This window comes from Leptonotus elevatus, chromosome 1 (genome assembly GCF_054856555.1).
Source record: "Leptonotus elevatus isolate MCC_2025b chromosome 1, RoL_Lele_1.0, whole genome shotgun sequence".
In the NCBI taxonomy this organism is placed as follows: domain Eukaryota; kingdom Metazoa; phylum Chordata; class Actinopteri; order Syngnathiformes; family Syngnathidae; genus Leptonotus; species Leptonotus elevatus.
In genome coordinates, this window is record NC_141239.1 from 21,916,885 (window position 1) to 21,937,987 (window position 21,103).

Below are 21,103 nucleotides of genomic sequence, written 5' to 3' on the forward strand. Positions count from 1 at the left end.
ACACGGACTTGTATATGACAGGCCTGTTAATAGGAGCCTCGCAGCTGAAGCCAGAGGGCAGCCATCTTACATCCCTACTTTCACTGACACCAAATTGGGCGCCCTTCGTGAGTGGCATCGTAAGATGGCCGCCGGTGGCTTCTCAACGGCGAGGAAGCGGCAGCATTGACAGTCCAGCTATATATAAGTCAGTAAAGTAAATTCATTGTTGTTGTTAATTTAATAATATTTCAAGACGACTTGAGTGGCTGAAATATTGGCCTGTTATGTATTTTTGCTTCATTTTGTTTATTTGTTTATTTTTGTGTGTGTGAATCTGTACTACGCTTATTGACAACATATTAGCTATTAGCTAGCTAGCTATTAGCATAAATGATGTGGCTGTATGTTAAAAACAAACACCTCTTACTTTCAGTCTGTTTTTTCCATAATTTTTTTATTTGTATCTACTTTTCGTTATTTTAGGATGATTGACCCCCCTGGGCTGGTCTCCAGCCAATCAGAGACTATATCTACACTCGGATTCACACCTATGGACAATTTTGAATCTTCCAAGGATGACTCTAAATTGTCAGTAGTTGTAAACTTGAGTGCATGCATGTTTTTGGAATGTGGAAAGGAAGGACAAGCTGGGAGAACATGCTAACCACACACAGGAAGATCTGAGCTGAGATTCAAACCTTGAACCTCGGAACTGAAAGGTAGACGTGACGAACACTATTCCACATTGATGCAGAAAATTGGGCTGGGAAAAAGTTTTTTTTTTGTTTTTTTTATGATTGTGAAGTGTATCGGGTGTCATTTTAGAAAGGAAGTCTCGACGTTTGAGGGTAGCAAAGTCATTATCATCAATGATGCTGTTCAAAGCAATGCGTCAGTTGCGGAAATAATGGGCAGAGAAAGTGAGTGTGAGCCAAGATGGCTTCTCACTCATTCATTCATTCATTCATTCATCTGAGGGAAAGTAAATCATTCTCTTTGAAGCACGGCCCGGCGAGGAAGATAGAAAAAAGGGGGGAAAAAAGCCAATATGGAGAGCAGCTGGTCAGCTGGGATGAAAATGACATGTTGTTTGCCGGGAAAGTAAATAGGAAGGAAGCTGAAACCTGGAGATAAAAGAGTAAAAACAGATGCTTCTTGTACGAGGTGTCAGAAAAGTTCCAGGAGTGGTGTAACAAAAACATATATTTTAAATCCAAACTACAAAGTACAAGTTTTCCCCTTCGAAGTAATCCCCTTGGAGTGTAACGCACTTTCTCAGCCATGCCTTCGTGCACTCCAGGAAAGATTCATCCGGGATTCACTTCAGTTCCATCGCCCCCGTCTTCAAAACCGGTCGCACAGATGACCCCCTTGAGCTTTTTAACGAGCAAAACATTAGATGGAACGTCGGGTGAGTAGGGAGGTTGCTCTCGTATGGCGGTGCTCTTCTCAGCCAGGAACTGTCAGATGCTCAGGCAATTTGAGCTGGCGCATTGTGGTGGCAAAGTCCTGCGACAACTCTTGCCTTTTTTCATCTATCTCTCTTTCTCTCTCTCTCTCTCACTTTAAAAAAAATATATATATATTTTTAGATTTGCTGGTTAATGAAATACAGTATAGCTTTTCTATCACACCTTGTGTGCATGCATTTTTTATGGAAGACATGCTGAGAGTGAGCAAAAAATCCCTACAGATTAGTCGTTTATAATTATGGCCTTTGGGCAAAAGCAGAACCGATGCGTGCAACTCTAAAACTCCATAGAACACAACGAGTTAGCTAGAATTTGTTAAAAATGTAATAAGAGAAGCACATTATTCATTTAAATGCACCGTCAGGATGCATAACTTCAGAAAGAGAGGACAAACGGCTTTTTGTTCACGGTTGTGCAACAGCGATCTACTGCCCTCTTGTGTAAAAGCATAAAATTACAACTAGTCGTTGCTCAACCTTGTGGAAAAGGGCACAGTGAGGCCTTGTTTTTAAACTTGGGGAGTTAAAACCATCAGCAGCTTTGTGTTTGTGTTTTGTTTTGTCTTCTGACATCACAAAAAGGTAATAGGGATGGCAGAGAAAAAAAATGATGATAACCAAAGAACAAGAAATAAAATTGCAATTAAACATCAATGGCATAGATATATTCATTTTGCGAAGCAGATGCTGTCATGAATAGCATGCAGTCAAACGCATAATGGCGAATGTCTCATTATAACGATAGCATGAAAATGTCCTGAGAAGCTAGTCAACTGTTTCCTGTTCCGCCTTTAAGAGAGGTTTTGTTTCATTTGAGTTGTATTACACAGTGGTTAACTTTCCTGTGCAGTTAATAGAGGCTTTTAAAATGGTGACACAATCCACAGTGGGGAATTGATGAAGTTATGAAAATTAACAAGCCCGCTGGAGAAGACAGAGAGCCCTGCTATCCAACAGCAAACACAAGTCACGGCGCACCTTATCAAAGGATGACATTGTGACGGCACTCCCATCCGTCATGTCTATGATAATTACACGTGACATATCTGTAGAGGAAGAAAGCTACAACTCATTAATGACATGATGCCTTTATTTAGCAGCACAAATAATTTGAAAATAAAATACAATCTCATTGTTTTCATTTTTTACTGTCTTAAAGTGTGTAAATGCAAAAATGGCAAAAGTCACTTAAAAATGACCAAAAATGTTTTAATGATCCAATCAAATGGATTATCTACTAAATGATACATCTAAATTAAATGGTCACATAAGTATTTTTTTTTTTAAAGGTGTAAAGTCAAGTGTACAGAAAACAAAAACAAAAAAACCCTCTCCAACTACCACCAAAATGACATTAAAATAAGAAGTGTTGTAGTTTCATCAAAAATGAGGAAGAAATTTTATTCCTAAAAATTTTATAAAACTAAAAGCCACTCTAACATGGTAAACATTAACACAACACTTAAATATTAGGAAATTAAAAAAAAACTACCTAAATATTGATTATATTCAAATGTATTACAAATGCAAGTTAAATAAGTCGTAACTAAATAAATCTTTGATAACAAACAGCTATAAAAGAGTAGATGCAAATGTACTGTGCTTAAAAGTTAAATACACAAATGAACTGTATTTGGCAAATGTAGTCAACTGAATTAAAATAAAAATTTGAGCCAAAAAGTATTTAATTCAGTGATTCTTTCACATACCACACTGCGAACCCCTGAATGATACAATTTTATTTTAAAACATCTCATCTGAAATAATGTGTATTCTAGTGCTTATTACTAGGCAGAATTTGACTGTGTTGTCCTGCGAAAACATGGAGAAGACATTCATGAGACCTGGCAAGAGCAGTTTACGAATTCCCCGTAGAACAATTATTCCTCTTAAATACAGCGCTACAAATAGGGAATTTTATGAGAATAGCCATTACAGTAGAACTACAAATATAAAGTTGGAATATTAGGGGAAAATAAAGTTTTAATTTTACAAACATAACGTCAGAATATTAAGTGAATAGACAAGGGGAAAAGTCCTAATTTGGAGACATAAATTGTCACTTTTTCTTACATCCCTTATGTAAATTTGCCATTGTTTTGTGTGTGAATGAGTATTTCATCATCACGGAGGACATTTTTCATTGACATGATTCATTATAAATGATCTCCGCTACAATGAAATGTCAGCCAGAACTTGTTGCTGGGCAAAATTTCCAGGGGCAGAGACTGTGCTGCCCGTGATAGCAGATAAAGGACAGGGAGAACTGGAAGAAAAAGTTGGTCATTACATTAAAAAAAAGGAATTTTAGGAGAATGTAAAATTTTAATTTAACAAGAAAAAAAATACTTATTTTAAAAGTTGTAATTTTACTTCCTTTTTTTTTTTTTTTTGCAATAAATTATAATCCGAACTAAACCTTCAGATAACTGGCACATTTACTAAAATGTTAATTGATGTACACTGTCCCATTAACATTAATCAATCGCACTTGGTGGGGCACTTCTCTTCGTGCCCCTAATGCAAAATTGGCATCGTTGTTGGCGTTTATTAGTAGAACATGGAGGGCATATTTAAAGGTACGCAAACAACCTACGTGTGTCAATAACAGTCATTTAAAAGTAAAGCCTGTCTCGTTTCAAGAAAATATGTGAGAAATTCGAGAATCGGGTGGAAAAGCGTGTGCCCGGCTCAGTGAGCGGCGGGCGGGGGAGCGGTCCGACTCCGGGCAGGCGGTGAGCACCAGCAGTGACCGCTAGCTTCATGTCAGCCCCACATTAGCGAACGAGCCGCAGCGGGAACCTTCCACGGGGGTGGGAGGGGAAAGAAGGACGCCGGGGCGGCAGATGAAGAGTGACGGGCGCTGCTGCTTGGGGACTTAGTTCATTTTTCCTCTGAATCACGAGCATATTTAATGTACATCCCTCCATTTTTTGTTTGTTTATTTATACGCGATTAGAGACTGCTGCAGGGAAGCTAGCTAGCTAGCTAGCTAGCCAGCCGGCCGCCATCTCCCCCTCTCTCAGTCGGGAGCGACCGGCCGTGTGTCTTCCGCCATGGGGAACGCTGCCACCGCCAAGAAGGGCAACGAGCTAGAGAGCGGTGAGTCCGGCTTGTGTTCGCCTGCGAGCGGCTTTCGTGGGTTGGTTCGTCCGTTAATCACGAACCTGAAATGTGGAGCTATCTAGCCTAGCCTGCTAGCTCCTGGCGCCACTAGAACTGTCTGTCCTGTTATGGCCAAGAAACAGATGGCCATATGTCACCCGTCACTTTTGATTAAAATAACACTCGCGTCTTTAGTTTGTGTGTTATTATAGCAATTGATCCTATTTCTGCCATTCGGTTCATTTTGTTGCGCTAACCAAGCTAGTCTCAATAGGACGGGTGAACCATAACAACCTCGCAATAGCTCCTGTGGAAAAAAAATAATGACAAAATAATGACGCTACATGTCAATTGGATAATTTTACGTGACACCAGCCCCTGTCATTTCAACGCCCCTTGATAGTGTGATCTCTCTTCAAGGCCTGTCTTCCTCTGTATTTGTGTGCTGTCACGTCCTGTTGGCATGCTACATATGCATCACTTCATCTTCTCTGTGTTGTAGATGTATTGGAACAGGGGAAAAAAACACACACACACACACACACACACACACTAGTGAATGTCGTGAAATAACTGTCAACTTTTAGGGTGAGGTTTGGTGGTTCTGCCCCTGGGGGCTCCACTGCCACATTTTTATTCTGGGCTACATAAACAAAGCTCAGTGCACAGAACAGTGACCAAATATGGCCAAGAGATGACAAATACCCTCTCTGCATTCATAAAAGTAGTTTTGCACAAAGTGTGTCACCCACCATTCTACCATCAAGGTTCAACATGTGGCTGGCACAGAAGTGGTCATTGACCGGAGCAGGCCTCGTCATCAGACCTTCGTCAGAGGATAAGGAGCATTACGAGCTTTGAAAGCTTTGACGTAACTTGGCCTAGGCGGTCGGTGTGAGCAAGCTTGTATGCGCTCTCTCACGTGATTAACGTTAACACTTTTCACATGCACTAAATATATCCCCTACACACGCTTGTTTTTATGTTTTAATTGTATCGCACCCGAGACAAATCTTCTTACAACTGTGATGAAAGCTATTCTTATTCTATGGAGCAGTATAAGGTAGTGGTAAAAAAATGCAATCCTTATGAGACTAAAGTCTTAGAATTAGGAGAATCAAGTTGCCATGGCAACCAGTCCAGGGTGTACCCCGCCTACTGGAAAACAGGTGGGATAGGCTCCATCCAGCATGAAAAATAATGTCATTCCTATTCGATAGGAGAATAAAGTTAAAATATTACATGTATAAAGGGAAAAGAAAAAAAGACATACTAAAAACATTGATATGTGGTAAAACGTAATGACAATATTTATCATTTTAATGTAAGAAAGTAATTTTATGATTAGTAATTAATTAGTAATTTTTGGATGATTCAAAGTTGTGAATTACGAAAATAGTTGTTACTCCAGCAAAAAAAAAAAAAACCTAAACATTTTCTGATGAAGTTAAAATTTTACAATAAAGCCATTTTTTAAATGATCAAAGTCCTTGTATTGAGAAAAAAATAGTACGTAAATTATACAAGGAAATTGTACCAGAATTTTTTTATAAATAAAAAAAGGCCTAATATTACAAGTGACAAAAAAAAAATTCACAGGAGAATACTCATAATGTCACGAAGAAGCAATCATTTTATGAGAATTCAGTAGTAAAATTGATGTTCCAAAAATTAAGTCACAATGTTGCAAAAAAAAAAAGTCGTAATACTAAAAAAATTTAGACTTCCCAAATCTAGTCACATAATTATGTTGGAGGGAAACCTTGAACATTTAGAAGAATTCAGTCATAATTTCACAATACAAAATCTGAAGACGTAGAAAGAAAGAGAAATAGACAAATATTAAGAAAATTTAACTGCAATTTCTGCAAATAAAATAACACAAATTGTGTCTGAATATTTTTTTTTTGAAAAAGTAGTAATATAACAATAATTTAGTCCTAGTTTCACTAGAACGAAATGGCCGAATAATACAAGGAAATACTAATATTACCGGTAAATGAATTAAGTCACATATAGACAATATAAGAAAAATTGAGTTACACTTTTGCGAGAAAAGTCCAATTACAAGAAAAAAGCCGCAATGTTGAAAGAAAAAAGCCATATGACACTTCACCCATAATGTTACGGGACTAAATTTTAAATCATGGTAGAAAAAGTTTTAATGTTGCGAGAATTAACTCATAATGTTATGAGAATAAAGTCACAATGTTAGAAAAATTCAGTCAAGAATGAAATTTTAATACGGCGACAAATAGTTGCAATACATTATGCTAATTCAGCCATAATTTCACAAAGTCTTAATATGTACAATTGTATATCGTGCTATGATAGTTAAGTTGCAATTGATGAGAGGAAGGTGGTCATTTTAAAAGAATAAAGTTGTAATAATGAAAGAAATTAATTGAAATATTATGAGAATCAAGTGGTAATGTTACAAGAAAAATGTGTGTATTTTTTGAGAATAAAGTCCTAATATTACAAGAATAAATGGTGACCTGCTGATGATTTACGATCTTGTCATTATTCTTATAAATTAGACGAGCGACAACGTTAACATCGATCAGTATGAGCAATTTAATGTGAGATTTATGGCGGCATTAACAATAGTTGACAAATCTGCAAGGTTTGTTTCCCAAAATGGAAGCTCGCTCCTCGGCGGTTTAAAGCCTTTTAAGCCGACGACACGGTTGGCCCCGGTCTCAGATTTGTCTGGAGCGCAGCCGCTCTGACGAGGCAACCTGGTTACCTACATTGCTCAATACACACAAGATTACCTTGTGTTTACAGTGTGCCTACGTAGTTTGAGCACATGACACAGTGGCAGCGGATTACCTCGTTGACATCATTCATCATCCAGTTACAGGCCGAAGACACATACTGTACAGCTCGGTCGGATCATCAGTTAATATACTACGCTATATTTTGACGGTATTTTTGATATTGGGCATTTTGACGAATATCGATATCGGCCTTTTTTTCTTTTCATTAAAAAAAAAGGTAAATCTAAAACCATTTTAATCTCATGGAGCTGTTTATTTAAATTTTCAGTTAACTTTATAAGAGATGCTACTGTCCCTGGGAACCTTCTGAACCATTTGTTTTAGTTAAAAAATAAATCAAAGAAATGTGAAAGTTTAAGATTTCTGGCATTTTATTTATTTTTTATTTCTAAGAATATAATAATGCAATTTATATAATATAATAAAAAAAATACTGTATAAAACTATAGAGAGCTATGGTATTTACTTGCTTAAGTTTCCATGTAACTTTTTAAGACGTACTGATAGCATTGGGAGCTCACTGAACGTTTTGTTAGAAATGTAAAAGGATGTCAATTGTCCAAGATTAAAAAAAAAAAAAACTTCAACATTTTAAAAAATGTCTGAAAATGTGTTCAAAAATATGCTGTAAGACATTCCAACAGTCAAGATTGGCGTTTGTATTTAAAAAAAATTTGATGCCAATATTTCCCCTCCCAAATTACGGAAAATGAATATCGGCTTCTAATATCGGTTATCGGCCTCCTTGACGACTAATAATCAGCATCAGTATTGGACCTGAAAAAAATCGGTCTATCTGTAGTCCTCCATTAAAGCTTATACAGTGCCAAGTAGGGCTGGGGAAAAGTTGAACTAGTCGACTACAAAAATATGTCAACACAAAATGTTTGCACCGAAACTTCGGCAGCACTATTGTACATATCCACGTTGATATTTCCAGGCCACATAAACTAAATTGGTCATGACCTTTTCACTGTGTATTAGCACCCTCTATTGGTGGAAAGTTCACCCCGCAGTCAATAAGAATTTCCCTGTTTGGGGCGCAAACATGATATGTTTGCCTTAGTTTTTACACAGGATGTGTTTCCTTAATTCCTTATTATTATATTATATATCATTTGCTCATATTCCGCCAATTTTTATCTGGATTTGGAATCGGTTGTGGGTGGGGATTGGCTCTAGCATACCATAACTAGGATTTGTACGGTGGTCCTGAAGTGCAAAACGGAAAAACAAAAAAGTCAACGCAACTGCAAACCAAAAAACACAAACCAAATAAAAAACACAAAAACAAAACACGACAGCAAATTTTTTTTAAATCACAAAAACCAAAAGGTAATCACAAACACAAAAACGTGATCACAAACAAATAAAAAAACAGACAAAAACGAAAATGTAATCACAAATGCAAATAAAAAAACACAAACACAAAAAATGAAACCACGAATAGGTGATTAAAAACAAACAAACACAAAATACGAAACAACATAACATAATCCAAAAACACAAACACAAAATATGAAACAAAAAAACAAAAATTTATCGCAAACACACACGCACACAAAAACCACAAGCACAAAAAGGTAAGCGCGCAAACACAAAACTCCGAAACACATTAACAAATGATGAAACGACAAAAATTTTCTAACAGAAGTGGTGTTTACGTGGTGGGAGGACGGGGGTGTGTGTGTGGGGGGGTTCGAGTAATGTGATTGGACGAAAGTGCCGCCTACTAACAGCACAGTTTACATGTGCTTAAAATATTTAGAAATAATAGATATTAAAGTTATATAGTAGCGTTAGCCGTTTAATTGAGTGAGATAGTTGGAGAGAAAACGAACATGGCAGATGTATTAGAAATCATAAGGTGGTATAGCTTTTATAGGGTGGCAGGACAGTGGAAGTCCAGTGTAGAAGTAAACCATACGGCTTCCTGAGCCAATGTTCGAGCCTCGCTTTTGGCAACTAAATGTTCTCTTTTGATTTGCCTTGCCCACAAATTTTAAAACAACTCTTATTTTTGTACAAATATTACATCACAATAAAATAAATCATATTAAGTGCCAGAAAGGATTTTGCCCAAAAAACAGGCACGAACCCACTCGCAAAAATGAGCATTGGTCGGAGTGCCGTATGTATTACCACTACACTGACCTTCCGCGCTTCCATCCATCCTACAAATGCCATTCTATCTGAGAATTTCTAGTTTATCTGTGCCAGATGACCTTTGTTTTCTCCAACTATCTCACTAAATTAAATGCTAACGCTACTATAAAACTGTAATATCTATTATTCTATATATTTTAAGCACATGTAAACTGTGCTTAACTGTGCTGTTAGTAGGGAGGTACTTTCGTCCAATCACATTCCTCGGATCCCCCCTGGTCTCTCCTCACGTAAACACCATTTCCGTTAGCGAAATGTTGTTGTTTCATCATTTGTTAATGTGTTTCGGGGGTTTGTGTTTGCGCGCTTACCTTTTTGTGTTTGTGTGTAAGTGTTTGCGATTCATCTTTTTTTGTGGGGGTGGTTGTTTCATATTTTGTGTTTGTGTTTTTAGATTTGTGTTTGCGCTTTCTTTTTGTTGTTTTGTTTCACATTTTGTGTTTGCGTTTTTTGTTTTGTTTGCGATTACCTTTTCGTTGTTTTCATTTTTGTGTTTGTGTTTTTTTATTGGTGTTTGCGATTCCTTTTTTTGTTTGTTTTTTATTTGTATTTCAGATTACGTTTTTGTTTGCGATTGCTTTTTTGTTTAGTTTTTTTGTGTTTGTAATTATGTTTTTGTGTTTACGATTACATTTTGTTTTTGTGATTATTATTTTTTATTTGCTGTTTCATTTGTGTTTTTTATATGGTTTGTGTTTATTGGTTTGCAGAAGTTGTTCACTTTTTTTGTTTTTGCGTTTTGCACTTTAGGGCCACCGTAGATTTGAGCCCTTGTCCTATGGCATGCCCCCTTTGTATTGGATATGTGTACGTGTATTATTTTGACTCGTGAGTTTTATTTTAGTTGTTGCTTTTAGTCAACATTTGGCAGTTGTATTTTCAATAAGGAATATTTACTAAAATGTATTTAGTATTTTTTTGTACCGCTCAGCAAGTCCTGAGTGTCTTCATGTTTTCCTTTCAATTTTCTCCGATATGCCTCGTTGGTCTCTTGCATAATGTCAACTTTATTTTCATTACTGCTGTCACCACATACTGCACCTTATGTTTGTTGTGTTTTTGTCAACATAAACTCTTGTGTCTTCTCTCTTTCTCTCTTTTCCGTATCATTCCATCCGTGTGGTGGTGGGTGATTGTTCCTGTGAAAAAAAACACACACCCTCTGTGATCAATAGAGACGTTTGGTATGCACAAAAAAAGAGATGAGCCGGCAAATTTTGGTGGCGGGCCTTATTGTGCGCAACTTGCTCGATGTGCTTGCTGTTATTGCGTGCTTTGATAATAAGTGTGTTTTTTGTTGTTGCTCACATTCTCTCAATCTGGATATCTGCTGTGTTTGCCATGCATCGGTTTGTTTTTGCTTATAATTCTGTGTTTATTAGCTTTCCCCTTGTAAAAAAGTGATGTTCTTTCCCCTTTGAATGTTGTTCTTCCCTTGACTTGAGGCTACTAAATAACAGAAAATGTACTTATTTAGCTGGCATGCATCACTCGTCTTGCCTGTTTGTTGTTTCCTTGTGTTTGTGTGATATAATAATTTCATATCCAGATGAGAGTTGCCCTTAAAATTTGACTTTCTTGTGCCCCTCTAATGCCTCTCCTTTGTACAATTTTTGCCAGTCTTACCTAAAAAAAAAATTTTTTTAATCCAGAATGAACGTATGCTAATTCTGTTTTTGTCCCCCCTCCATAGTTAAAGAGTTTCTAGCCAAAGCCAAAGAAGATTTCCTGCGGAAATGGGAATGCCCACCACAGGTCAGGATGCCATTTTGAGTAAATAAATCAATACATTCCAACGACATGCTAACATGCTGTTCTCTTCCTGCAGAGCACGACGTGCCTAGATGACTTTGACAGATTAAAGACTCTGGGGACGGGCTCGTTTGGGAGGGTCATGCTGGTGAAACACAAAGGAACAGAGCAGTACTTTGCCATGAAAATACTGGACAAGCAGAAGGTCTGTTTTAATTATTTGAGGCTGTATTTACATGACAAATCTAAGTACACAGTCCCAATCAACTGTGTTTACACAGATGGAACACACAAAGCGACAAGCACAAGTGCAGATACCAAATCGCACAAAAATAACTACACCAGGCAGTGACCACACAAAACTAAATAATCGCATAAAAATAATACAAATATTAAATGTTTTGTAGCATTTAGATGGCCTGTGTTTACTCATCCATTGATTTAAATAAGGGTAACTTGGTTCTCACTGGCCACCACCTGCAGTTGTTTTGCTCATTTAATGACGGACACATCTCTAATAGAACATATTTAGATCATATTAGTCCATGCTTCAGCTGGAGATTTACATTTACAGTGAACGTTTTAAATATGTCGAATTTGTCTATTTTTTGGTAATTTACCAACGCATGTTGGTAAATTATGATGACATCAAACTGTTGGCACTAACAATGGCAGATGATTCATGTCAGATTTGTATTTATATATAAAGAAAGAAGAAAAAAAAAAGGATTTGTATTTATATTTGGAAGCGGCCTGATTCCAATCGGAAGGGAATTCCATGCATATCACAACTGTGCTACTTCAGAAAGAAAAAAAAGTCACTTATGCCATACAGTGATTTCATGATAATGTTAAAATGTGTAGTAAAAGCCACATTTACATATTTGCCCGCAATATAGTATTGCTGGCTTATCAAAGTTAGAGGTTTGCCAGCATACATCTAATAAGATCAAATAGAACAGGGGTGGGTGTCACTGTCAAACTTGTTTTTGTCGCAGGCCACATCGTACTTATGGTGTCCCTTGGAGGGCTGCTATGACTGTGAACCCATATAAACGTATGATCGCTTATATTCCCATTAGTACTTTTATTAGTCATTCAATAGTCTCCCTATAAAATTATAAATGGTAACTGGACTGCTTTTTATATAGCACTTTTATATGCACCATATGGTGCCAGAGCACCTTACAAAGCCTCACATTCACCCATCACCAGCGGTCTAATTAGTTTTGCCAGTAAATCATTTTTCAACCATTTGTACATTTATTTTAAAGAAGGAGTTGGTAACAATAAATGCTTACATATCTCGGTGTTGTGAAGACAATTTGAAAGAGGCATGAAGTCAACAACAAACATTAGTTGCCTTCGTGGGCCACGTGCAAAAGTTTGACACCTGTGCAATACAAGAACTATGTTAAAACAACAACAACAACAATCTAACATCGTCCTTGGCAAAAATACAAATGTTCTCTTTTGAATTTGATTGACACTGAAAAATGTTTAAATTCATTCTGCTGGCCTTATTATTAGGATCTGATCTGCCTTTATTATTGGCATTTGCATTTTAATATAATATTTTAGACACTTTCCTCCATTTATACATTTGCGGTTTTCATGTTCCTCCCAAGTTTTTGCTCAATGCAGACATACTATTTTTACCTTAACAGTGTCATAAATAATTGTTGGTTGGTTGATGGCATCCGTTGTGGTCATACCTTTCTAGTTTTGCAATATGTTTATTACTGTGAGTGGTAAACATATTTTTTTTATACTTTTCCGACAGTGTCATTCAAAATGGAGCTTTTTGATGAAGCTCTTATCCGTGATCTCACTAAAGTGTACAGGTGTACCTAATGGAGTCCTCAGGTCATTTTATGACTTACTTTTTTTGTTTTTGTATGTCAGGTGGTGAAACTTAAACAAATCGAACACACGTTAAACGAGAAGAGGATATTACAAGCCGTTAGCTTCCCCTTTCTCGTCAAACTCGAATACGCCTTTAAGGTAAGACAATCGCCTTCATTTCACTCATTTTGGCTTTACTAGATGAGATTTTAAAGAAGTGATTGTTTTATATGATTTTTAGGACAACTCCAATTTGTACATGGTGATGGAGTATGTTCCCGGAGGCGAGATGTTCTCACACTTAAGACGGATTGGGAGGTTCAGGTGAGGCCCTCAGGAATAAACACTTATTTAGTTTGTTTTGTTTTGACTGGTGGTTTTGCAGGCATTGATTTTTTCTCTCTCTCTCTCTTTACTTCCTGTCTAGCGAGCCACACGCGCGCTTCTACGCCGCCCAGATCGTGCTGACATTTGAGTACCTCCATTCACTAGATCTCATCTACAGAGATCTGAAACCTGAGAACCTTCTCATCGACCACCACGGATACATTCAGGTGAACCGCGTCTCCCTCAATATGTCATGGCGAATATTTTGTGTCTGCGAATTCCTCACGTGTCTCATTCACTTTTTTCAAGGTGACGGACTTCGGATTTGCCAAGCGAGTAAAAGGCAGAACTTGGACGTTGTGCGGAACACCCGAGTACCTGGCCCCGGAAATCATTCTCAGCAAAGTACGGCAGTTTAGTAAAGTCATTGGAATCTACGGTCATCATTTGAACTAGGGCTGGGTTTTAATCAATCGAATGGATTTTCCTTTTCAAGCCTGATATCTATTCATAAAACCATTAATCGATTATTTTAATATCTAATTTTCCCATAAAAAAATAAGAAAATTGAATTTTAAAGGACCATTTTTTTGTATGTTATCGTTTTCTTGAAATTTACTGTTCAAATTAATTTAAAAATATTATTTTATATTTATGAAACACTTACTGCACTTAATTCATTCCCAGCCATTTTCACTGAAGCAACACCCTTTGCTTCCGGTTGTTTTACTGAATTTTGACGAATTTTGCAAGGTCCACAGAACATTCCGTTCTATTGCTATAAAAACATGGAACCTGCCAAAATGAAGATTAGTGTCTCTTCTTTCATTAGGAAAAAAAAAGAGCACATTTGTATCTGTTTCCGTTTTGCAGAAATTTGAATTAGAATATAGCAATGTTTCATCATTGTTCACAAACCTGTTGAAAACACTGGCAAAAAGAGCTTGTTGCACCATGGCTGATCTCTTATACTCTGCTGCCACCTGCTGGCCGTTTTTTGTAATGACTACCATTGCTTTAAGCCACCTCTACATGTCATAAGCTGTATCAAGTCAAGTCATGTTTATTTATATAGCCCTCAATCACACGAGTCTCAGAGGGCTTCACATTCCCACAGTTGACAAATATCAACGACATTCCCTAATCTAACCACAAAGCCTTCTGTATGCTCTAGCATGAACTCGTTTACCGCCAAAAACGTTTAATTACGTATACTAAAATCCAAATTAATGCCGCCAAAAACGTTTATTGACATTTACTATGTTTTATTTTTCTCTCAATGGGCAGTGGAACTTGTTGCGCAGCGCTGCCTAGTAAATGGGCTGGTGTAATCAAAAACACCCAATAACGGCCAGCAGATGGCAGCATTGTATCTCTTCAATGGGCTCCCGCTAATATAAAATTACAATGAAACATGACAAATCTGATGTAATAGAACGTTTTCAAGGATGACGCCATGTGAATGATCAAAGCCTTTGTCACATTAAATCAAATTCACAGAGCGTCACTAAACAAAATTGACGTCAGTCACTGTTGTGCAGAAAATGTATATTTTCATAAAAATGCATGATTTCTCCTTATCTTTTAAATTTTTGCTTAATGTCACTCAAATTACCTATTTTCAAATGGTGATTACTAAAGGAATAAGGTAGAAACATACTTTTTTTTCTAATGAAAGAATGGAACGCGATCTTTTACCCACCATGTTTATGTAGTCACTGCACACAATATTCTTTTTGCCTTAAAAGATGAGTTAAAATGCTCGAAATCAGATGGCATTGTCGAGGTTGTTTTTTTTGGATAACGTATGGCAGTAAAAAAGTTAAGAAAACCATATACAACGCATAAATATGTTTTTGGGAGTGACGGAAAAAGTATTAAAAAACATATTTATACATTTTTGGGTTTGAATGAGTTAAAGACAATTCAGAATCTTTTAAATTAATATTTACAATTATTAAATTAGAATTGTGAAAATATTTTCATCTCATCCTTGCTGATGTCAATGTTTGTGTAACACGTGTTACTTTTATTAATAAATTAAATCATTTAACCAGTGACTACTCCGTAAAATTGTATTTGGAATTTAATGTTTGTGGCATTTTTGTCATGTCCTTATTATTTAAGAAGAATTGATGCTCTATAATTAATCAATATCGGATTGAAGTGAAGTGAATCGAATTGAGTCGGGAAAAATCGAATCGAACTGAACTCTTGCGAATCGAAATGTAACTGATTGAGGAAATTTGAATTGATACCCAGCCCTAATTTGAACTGTCTATCCGTTTCCGTGACTCACTGGAAGGCTGGAATTTCAGTCAGTCGGAGCACATATACTGTCGACAAGCATGACTGTGGTTGACGGTTAACATTAAACATTTGTGCAACTTAAGAGCTCTTTTTAAAGAAAATGGCAAATGGTATGACTTTAGGGAGGGCTGTGTAACTCCTCGTCAAATAGCACATTTAATTTGACACTTTTGATCAACTTTGAGGGGTGCCAAATAGATTTGTATTTTATTTTTTTAAGTTTCATTACCTGTGCTGACTTTTTCAGGGCTACAACAAAGCTGTGGACTGGTGGGCCCTAGGAGTCCTCATCTATGAAATGGCGGCCGGCTACCCTCCGTTCTTTGCCGACCAACCCATTCAGATCTACGAGAAGATCGTCTCCGGCAAGGTAGGAGCATGCGTCGCCATGAGTGTCTTAGTTTTTAAAATTTGGAAAGCGTAATAACTTTGTACTGTCTTCTCAGGTGCGCTTCCCCTCCCACTTCAGCTCGGACTTGAAGGATCTGCTCAGGAACCTGCTGCAAGTGGACCTGACCAAGCGCTTCGGCAACCTGAAAAACGGCGTCAACGACATCAAGGGTCACAAGTGGTTCGCCACAACGGATTGGATCGCGATCTACGAGAGGAAGGTAAGACTCTATTTCTTTACCATTATATGAACAACAACATTTTCAGGCAAGATTTCTTGTACAGACAGTTTGAGCAAATCTCAGTGTGTCCAGGACGTTTGTTCCACAGTTGAGGAGCATTGAAGCAAAATGCCACTTCCTTTTGTTTGGTTTTCTTTTGGAAACACTAAATAAGCCTGCATCAAAGATGTCTGGAAGCCTCCTGGGGAGTTAAAAGGTCTTGAGCTTTGCAGACAAACGGCTGAAGTCAACAATAATATTACAATAATATGCCCCACTGATCAAAATTTGGTTAATATTGCATTAGTGGAATATGAGTTAAGCAGCAAAATCCAGCCATTTTTATCCATCTCAGGGGGCGGCCATTTTGCCACTTGCTGTCTACTGACGATGACATCAATGTTGCTCGGGGCTCAGGCAACGACCAATCACAACTCGCCTGTTTTCTGATGCTGAGCTATGATTGGTTGTTACCTGAGCAACATTGATGTCATCTTCAGTCCACAGCAAGTGGCAAAATGGCCGCCCCCTGAGAATGGATAAAATGGCTGGATTTTGCTTCATAACTCTTATTCCACAAATGTGATATTAATCAGAAAGTCATGTGAGGTCACATATAACATATTATTGTTAAGAAAAGGTTTAAGGTTGACTTGCACTTTAAGATCCATTCTTTGGTGAGCCATGACATTGGCAATCTGAGCCCGTAGACACTAACGTCAATTTAAGTCGACAGCAGGTGGCAGTACAGGGCAAAATGGCAGCTCCCTGAGATGAATAAAAAATGGGTGAACTTCTCTGCTGGGTTAAAATTCCCCAAACGCAATATTAATCAGAACACCATGTTTAGACTAGCTGGTGTACATCGAGCCTAATATTGCAAAAACAATTTTCAACTTTTGCTTTGAATGAGCAGCTACTTATTTATGCGTCTTACTTTTGTAAGAATACAGTCATATTTTTACTAGAAAGCGAAAGAACACTGAATGGAAAAAATAGTAAAACAAAGTCATTCTTGTCCCACTGGAATTAACGACGTCACAGATAAAACAAGCATTATAAAGGCGGACTTTTTACACCGGTAGTCGGAATGTTGACCACCATGCTGCTTATTGAAAAACAACACTTTTTTTTGCTGTGTCAGGTGGAAGCCCCGTTCATACCAAAGTGCAGAGGCCCCGGGGACACAAGCAACTTTGATGACTACGACGAGGAGGAGATTCGCGTTTCCGTCACGGAAAAATGCGTGAAGGAGTTTGCCGAGTTTTAGGGATGGGACGTGCGACAACAGAATACGTCAGGGAAATAAAAGGGATCTTTGCACTCTTCTGAGGACTTGGGAATTAAGCAGAGACCACGTTTCCTCCTTCCCCCACGTCCTATTCTTCCCACTTGTACGACACACAGCTCAACAAGGTTGCCAAGATCTTTTGGTGCCGATATCCTCTCACTGTCACCTACACCTGCGGATTAAAGCAGACTCACCACCTTTTTTTTTTTATCCACTTTTTATTTTTTACTTTTTAAAGGAGGTAGTCATCATGACCCCCTTTTTAAATGGACAAAAAGTAAGATGATACAAGGGATGGACTCGTGTTGCGTTCATTGCTCGGCATTGAGAGGTAGCATTTATCATTTATCCTTTTTGGTGAGACGGCTGAACAGCATTTCTTTTTCTTTGCTTTTTGCCTTCAAAAGAGTGAGAGCAAAAGCATCATCCTCCGTATTCCCGAACCCCAGCGCTGAGAATAAGAAATCGTGTTACATTACTATGTGTTATTTGTTACTCTGGTTTTTGTCCCAGTGTCTATTAGTCATGTTTTTATTTTGTTTTCCTCCCTAGATTTTAGGTCTGCTTATAAAAGACCCTTTGTTACAATACAATGTGACTGATCTACATTTAAAGAGTGGAAAGAAATCCTTTTGGGATTTAAAAAATGTAGTCTAAAAGGCGAGAAGGTCAATGTGAATAATGTTGAAGCTTTGCGTCTCAACGTGAATAGTGAGAGAAGTACAGACAATATCATTTATTGATTTTGACAATTTAATGAACAGATGAAAACGCAGCTCTCTTTGTTACCACCCGTTTTTGTTTCATTTTATTTTTTTCGAGGAATGTGGATTGCAAACTTATTAGGTGTCCATATTTGAATGCTTGGATTTCAAGGTACTCCTCACCCAATACACTGGCTTGACGAAGAACTGCTCCTTTGTATCACATGTAACCTTGTTCTTGTTCAGCTCATTACATTATACGTATATGCATTGTTTCATATGTTTTTATTTATACACATTAGAGATGCTATTAAATTTTATTTTTAAAAGTGAAATTTGTGAAAGTGGCCTTACTTCGATTAACATCACCATAATCAAACTGTGTTACTGTTTACAGTATATTAAAAGTAATTTTAGTCTGAAAAGTGTGTCCCGTCTATTAGTACTGTAAAATATTTGTCTATTTTAGCTTTCCGTAGCCATTCCCGCGAAAGGCATTATGGGTAATGAAGTACGACCGCAGGCACATGTCTTCTCCTGTCGCTACTTGATTAAGTGGAAACATGGCGGGTTTGGAGCTGCTCTCCGACCAAGGCTACCGTCTGGATGGACGCAAAGCCACAGAACTTCGCAAGGTTCAAGCCCGCATGGGTGTGTTCGCTCAGGCCGATGGCTCGGCGTATTTAGAGCAGGGAAACACCAAAGCCTTAGCGGTTGTGTATGGTCCACACGAAGTAAGTAGCACAGAAACTTAGCCCGATGCTAACTTTTGCACCAAAGGTTCATCGTAATCGAAAACCTAAACACATGAAAACTGCTGAAATTTGCGAAGCTTATGGTGTGACTCTTGAATCAGGAAAAACGGGAAAAGGTTAAAAACAAAAATATTAATTACTAAAACACATGCATTAACGAATACTGTAATTCCAGCCGTAGCAGATATTGTAATGAAGTAATTTACCATGGAACAACGTATGTACTTTGTATAAATGTATGTGTGAATATAATATAAACATTTATACTATTTTTTTTTTTTTTTACTTTTTGGCTATATTTGATGATTTGTTTAAACTTACGTTATACATTTGCCCCTGTATAGTAAATTTATTTAATAATATGATTTATATTTATAATTACATATTATATAATATTCGAAAATCCATATCTAAAACTATTGATATCATTATAGTTAATTTGTGTGATATATTATTTAATAGACCATCCACTGTCAGCTGCACATTCCAGAACAACCTGATAGTATAAAAATGTTTGATACTCACATAAAAGTAAAACTGTATAATCTGACGTCAAAATCAATTAAGGTGTGTATAAGTAGGCATAGATTAACTTTGCATCTTTTCTCCATCACCCCTCAGATGCGAGGCTCTCGAAGTCGGACCCTTCACGACCGGGCTGTTATTAACTGCCAGTACAGCATGGCCACTTTCAGCACGTCCGAGAGGAAAAGGAGGCCACATGGCGACCGCAAGTCCACCGAGATGAGCCTTCACCTCAAGCAGACATTTGAGGCCGCTGTGATGACGCAGCTCTATCCACGCTCTCAGATAGACATTTATGTCAAGGTAAGTGTACACCCCTGGGATGTGGTTTTGTATTTTACATCAAAAGAGAGATGTGCATTTTTTTCCCCGTTTTAAAGAAAATTATGTATTATGAAAGTTCACAGGAGTCTCAATTAGGGCCAGAACGATATGGATTTTTTGGGGGAGGCTGATGCCAATTCCGATATTTACAGAAATAAAAAAGAAAAGTTTGATAACCAATTAACAGGCTATTTATTTAAAATATGTATAATGAATGGAATAACTTCTTTTTGGTCCTTTAACTCTTACAACAACGATATGAGTCACCGACAGAACATTGATTGTTTTACCACAAAAACATGCCAAAAAGCATGAAATGATGAATTTAGCTTTAGGGCACGAATGAGTGAGTTTTAAAAGGATTTTTGTTTCTCCACAGATCCTCCAGTCAGATGGAGGCAACTACAGCGTGTGCGTAAATGCCGCCACCCTAGCCGTGATCGACGCCGGCATCCCCATGTTAGACTACGTGTGTGCCTCCACCGTGGGTTTTGTGGACGAGACGCCGCTTGCCGACCTCTGCTACGCCGAAGAGAGCGGCGGTGTGAGCTCCTTGGCGCTAGCACTCCTTCCCCGCGGCGGACAGATCGCACTGCTGCAAATGGACGCCAGGCTGCATCAGGACCACCTGGAGGGCATGATTGATGCCGCCATGACGGCTTGCAAGGGCGTGAGCAAGGTGCTGGACCAGGTGGTGCGTCAGCACCTGCAAGAGGCCTCACTGGCTACTGGAGACTGACATTGGCACTTGATTGGTTATTTTGGAACGACAATACTTTAATTTTCATCCATTCAGGACTCAAAAATGTGGAGATTCACACTGCGTTTTCTACATTTACTTTTTCACAAACCATTGTACATTATTGTGTATATGCAAGAAACAATAAAAATGCATGCTTTCTATGATGTAAATTTGCTTGTTCTGTTTTTAACGGTTTATCGATTCAGCCATCCTCTTTCTATAATTATATAATATCTATGCATAATCAGTGATGTATAATTTATAAATTATGTTTTTATACGTATATATTTATAACATATTTTTTAAAAAGATATATATTTGTTAGTATTGAATATTATTATTATTATTGTTTTCAAGAAAACACGAAAAAAATATATACAGCCCTTTTTTATTAGGCCCTCAAGGGCACG

The 21,103-nt window shown here is 37.6% G+C and overlaps 2 protein-coding genes across 3 annotated transcripts; both read left to right on the top strand.

Moving 5' to 3' along the window:
• Positions 1-4,180: 4,180 nt before the first annotated feature.
• prkacbb (protein kinase, cAMP-dependent, catalytic, beta b) lies at positions 4,181-18,682 on the top strand. 2 transcript variants are annotated; one of them, XM_086084165.1, is made up of 10 exons: positions 4,181-4,555; positions 11,207-11,262; positions 11,336-11,464; positions 13,165-13,263; positions 13,346-13,428; positions 13,532-13,658; positions 13,741-13,836; positions 15,989-16,111; positions 16,188-16,352; positions 17,497-18,682. In XM_086084165.1, the coding sequence occupies exons 1-10, from the start codon at positions 4,510-4,512 to the stop codon at positions 17,620-17,622; spliced, it is 1,050 nt and encodes a 349-aa protein (XP_085940291.1). In that variant the 5' UTR covers positions 4,181-4,509; the 3' UTR covers positions 17,623-18,682. The 2 variants fall into 2 exon arrangements, with proteins under 2 accessions (XP_085940291.1, XP_085940282.1); XM_086084156.1 differs by having other exon boundaries at positions 4,183-4,555; positions 11,201-11,262.
• Positions 18,683-18,858: 176 nt separating this feature from the next.
• Positions 18,859-20,857, top strand: exosc4 (exosome component 4). Its single transcript, XM_086082989.1, has 3 exons — positions 18,859-19,081; positions 19,724-19,930; positions 20,331-20,857. Exons 1-3 carry the CDS (start codon positions 18,911-18,913, stop codon positions 20,688-20,690), a joined length of 738 nt encoding a protein of 245 aa, XP_085939115.1. The 5' UTR covers positions 18,859-18,910; the 3' UTR covers positions 20,691-20,857.
• The last annotated feature ends 246 nt before the right edge of the window (positions 20,858-21,103 follow it).

Bases quoted from the DNA above. Each gene is read 5' to 3' on its own strand.
- exosc4 (XM_086082989.1), top strand. From the start codon at position 18,911: ATGGCGGGTTTGGAGCTGCTCTCCGACCAAGGCTACCGTCTGGATGGA. The intron at 19,082-19,723 runs GTAAGTAGCACA...ATCACCCCTCAG, and splicing joins TTGTGTATGGTCCACACGAA to ATGCGAGGCTCTCGAAGTCG. The intron at 19,931-20,330 runs GTAAGTGTACAC...GTTTCTCCACAG, and splicing joins AGATAGACATTTATGTCAAG to ATCCTCCAGTCAGATGGAGG.
- prkacbb (XM_086084156.1), top strand. From the start codon at position 4,510: ATGGGGAACGCTGCCACCGCCAAGAAGGGCAACGAGCTAGAGAGCG. The intron at 4,556-11,200 runs GTGAGTCCGGCT...CCCCCTCCATAG, and splicing joins GGGCAACGAGCTAGAGAGCG to TTAAAGAGTTTCTAGCCAAA. The intron at 11,263-11,335 runs GTCAGGATGCCA...CTCTTCCTGCAG, and splicing joins AATGGGAATGCCCACCACAG to AGCACGACGTGCCTAGATGA.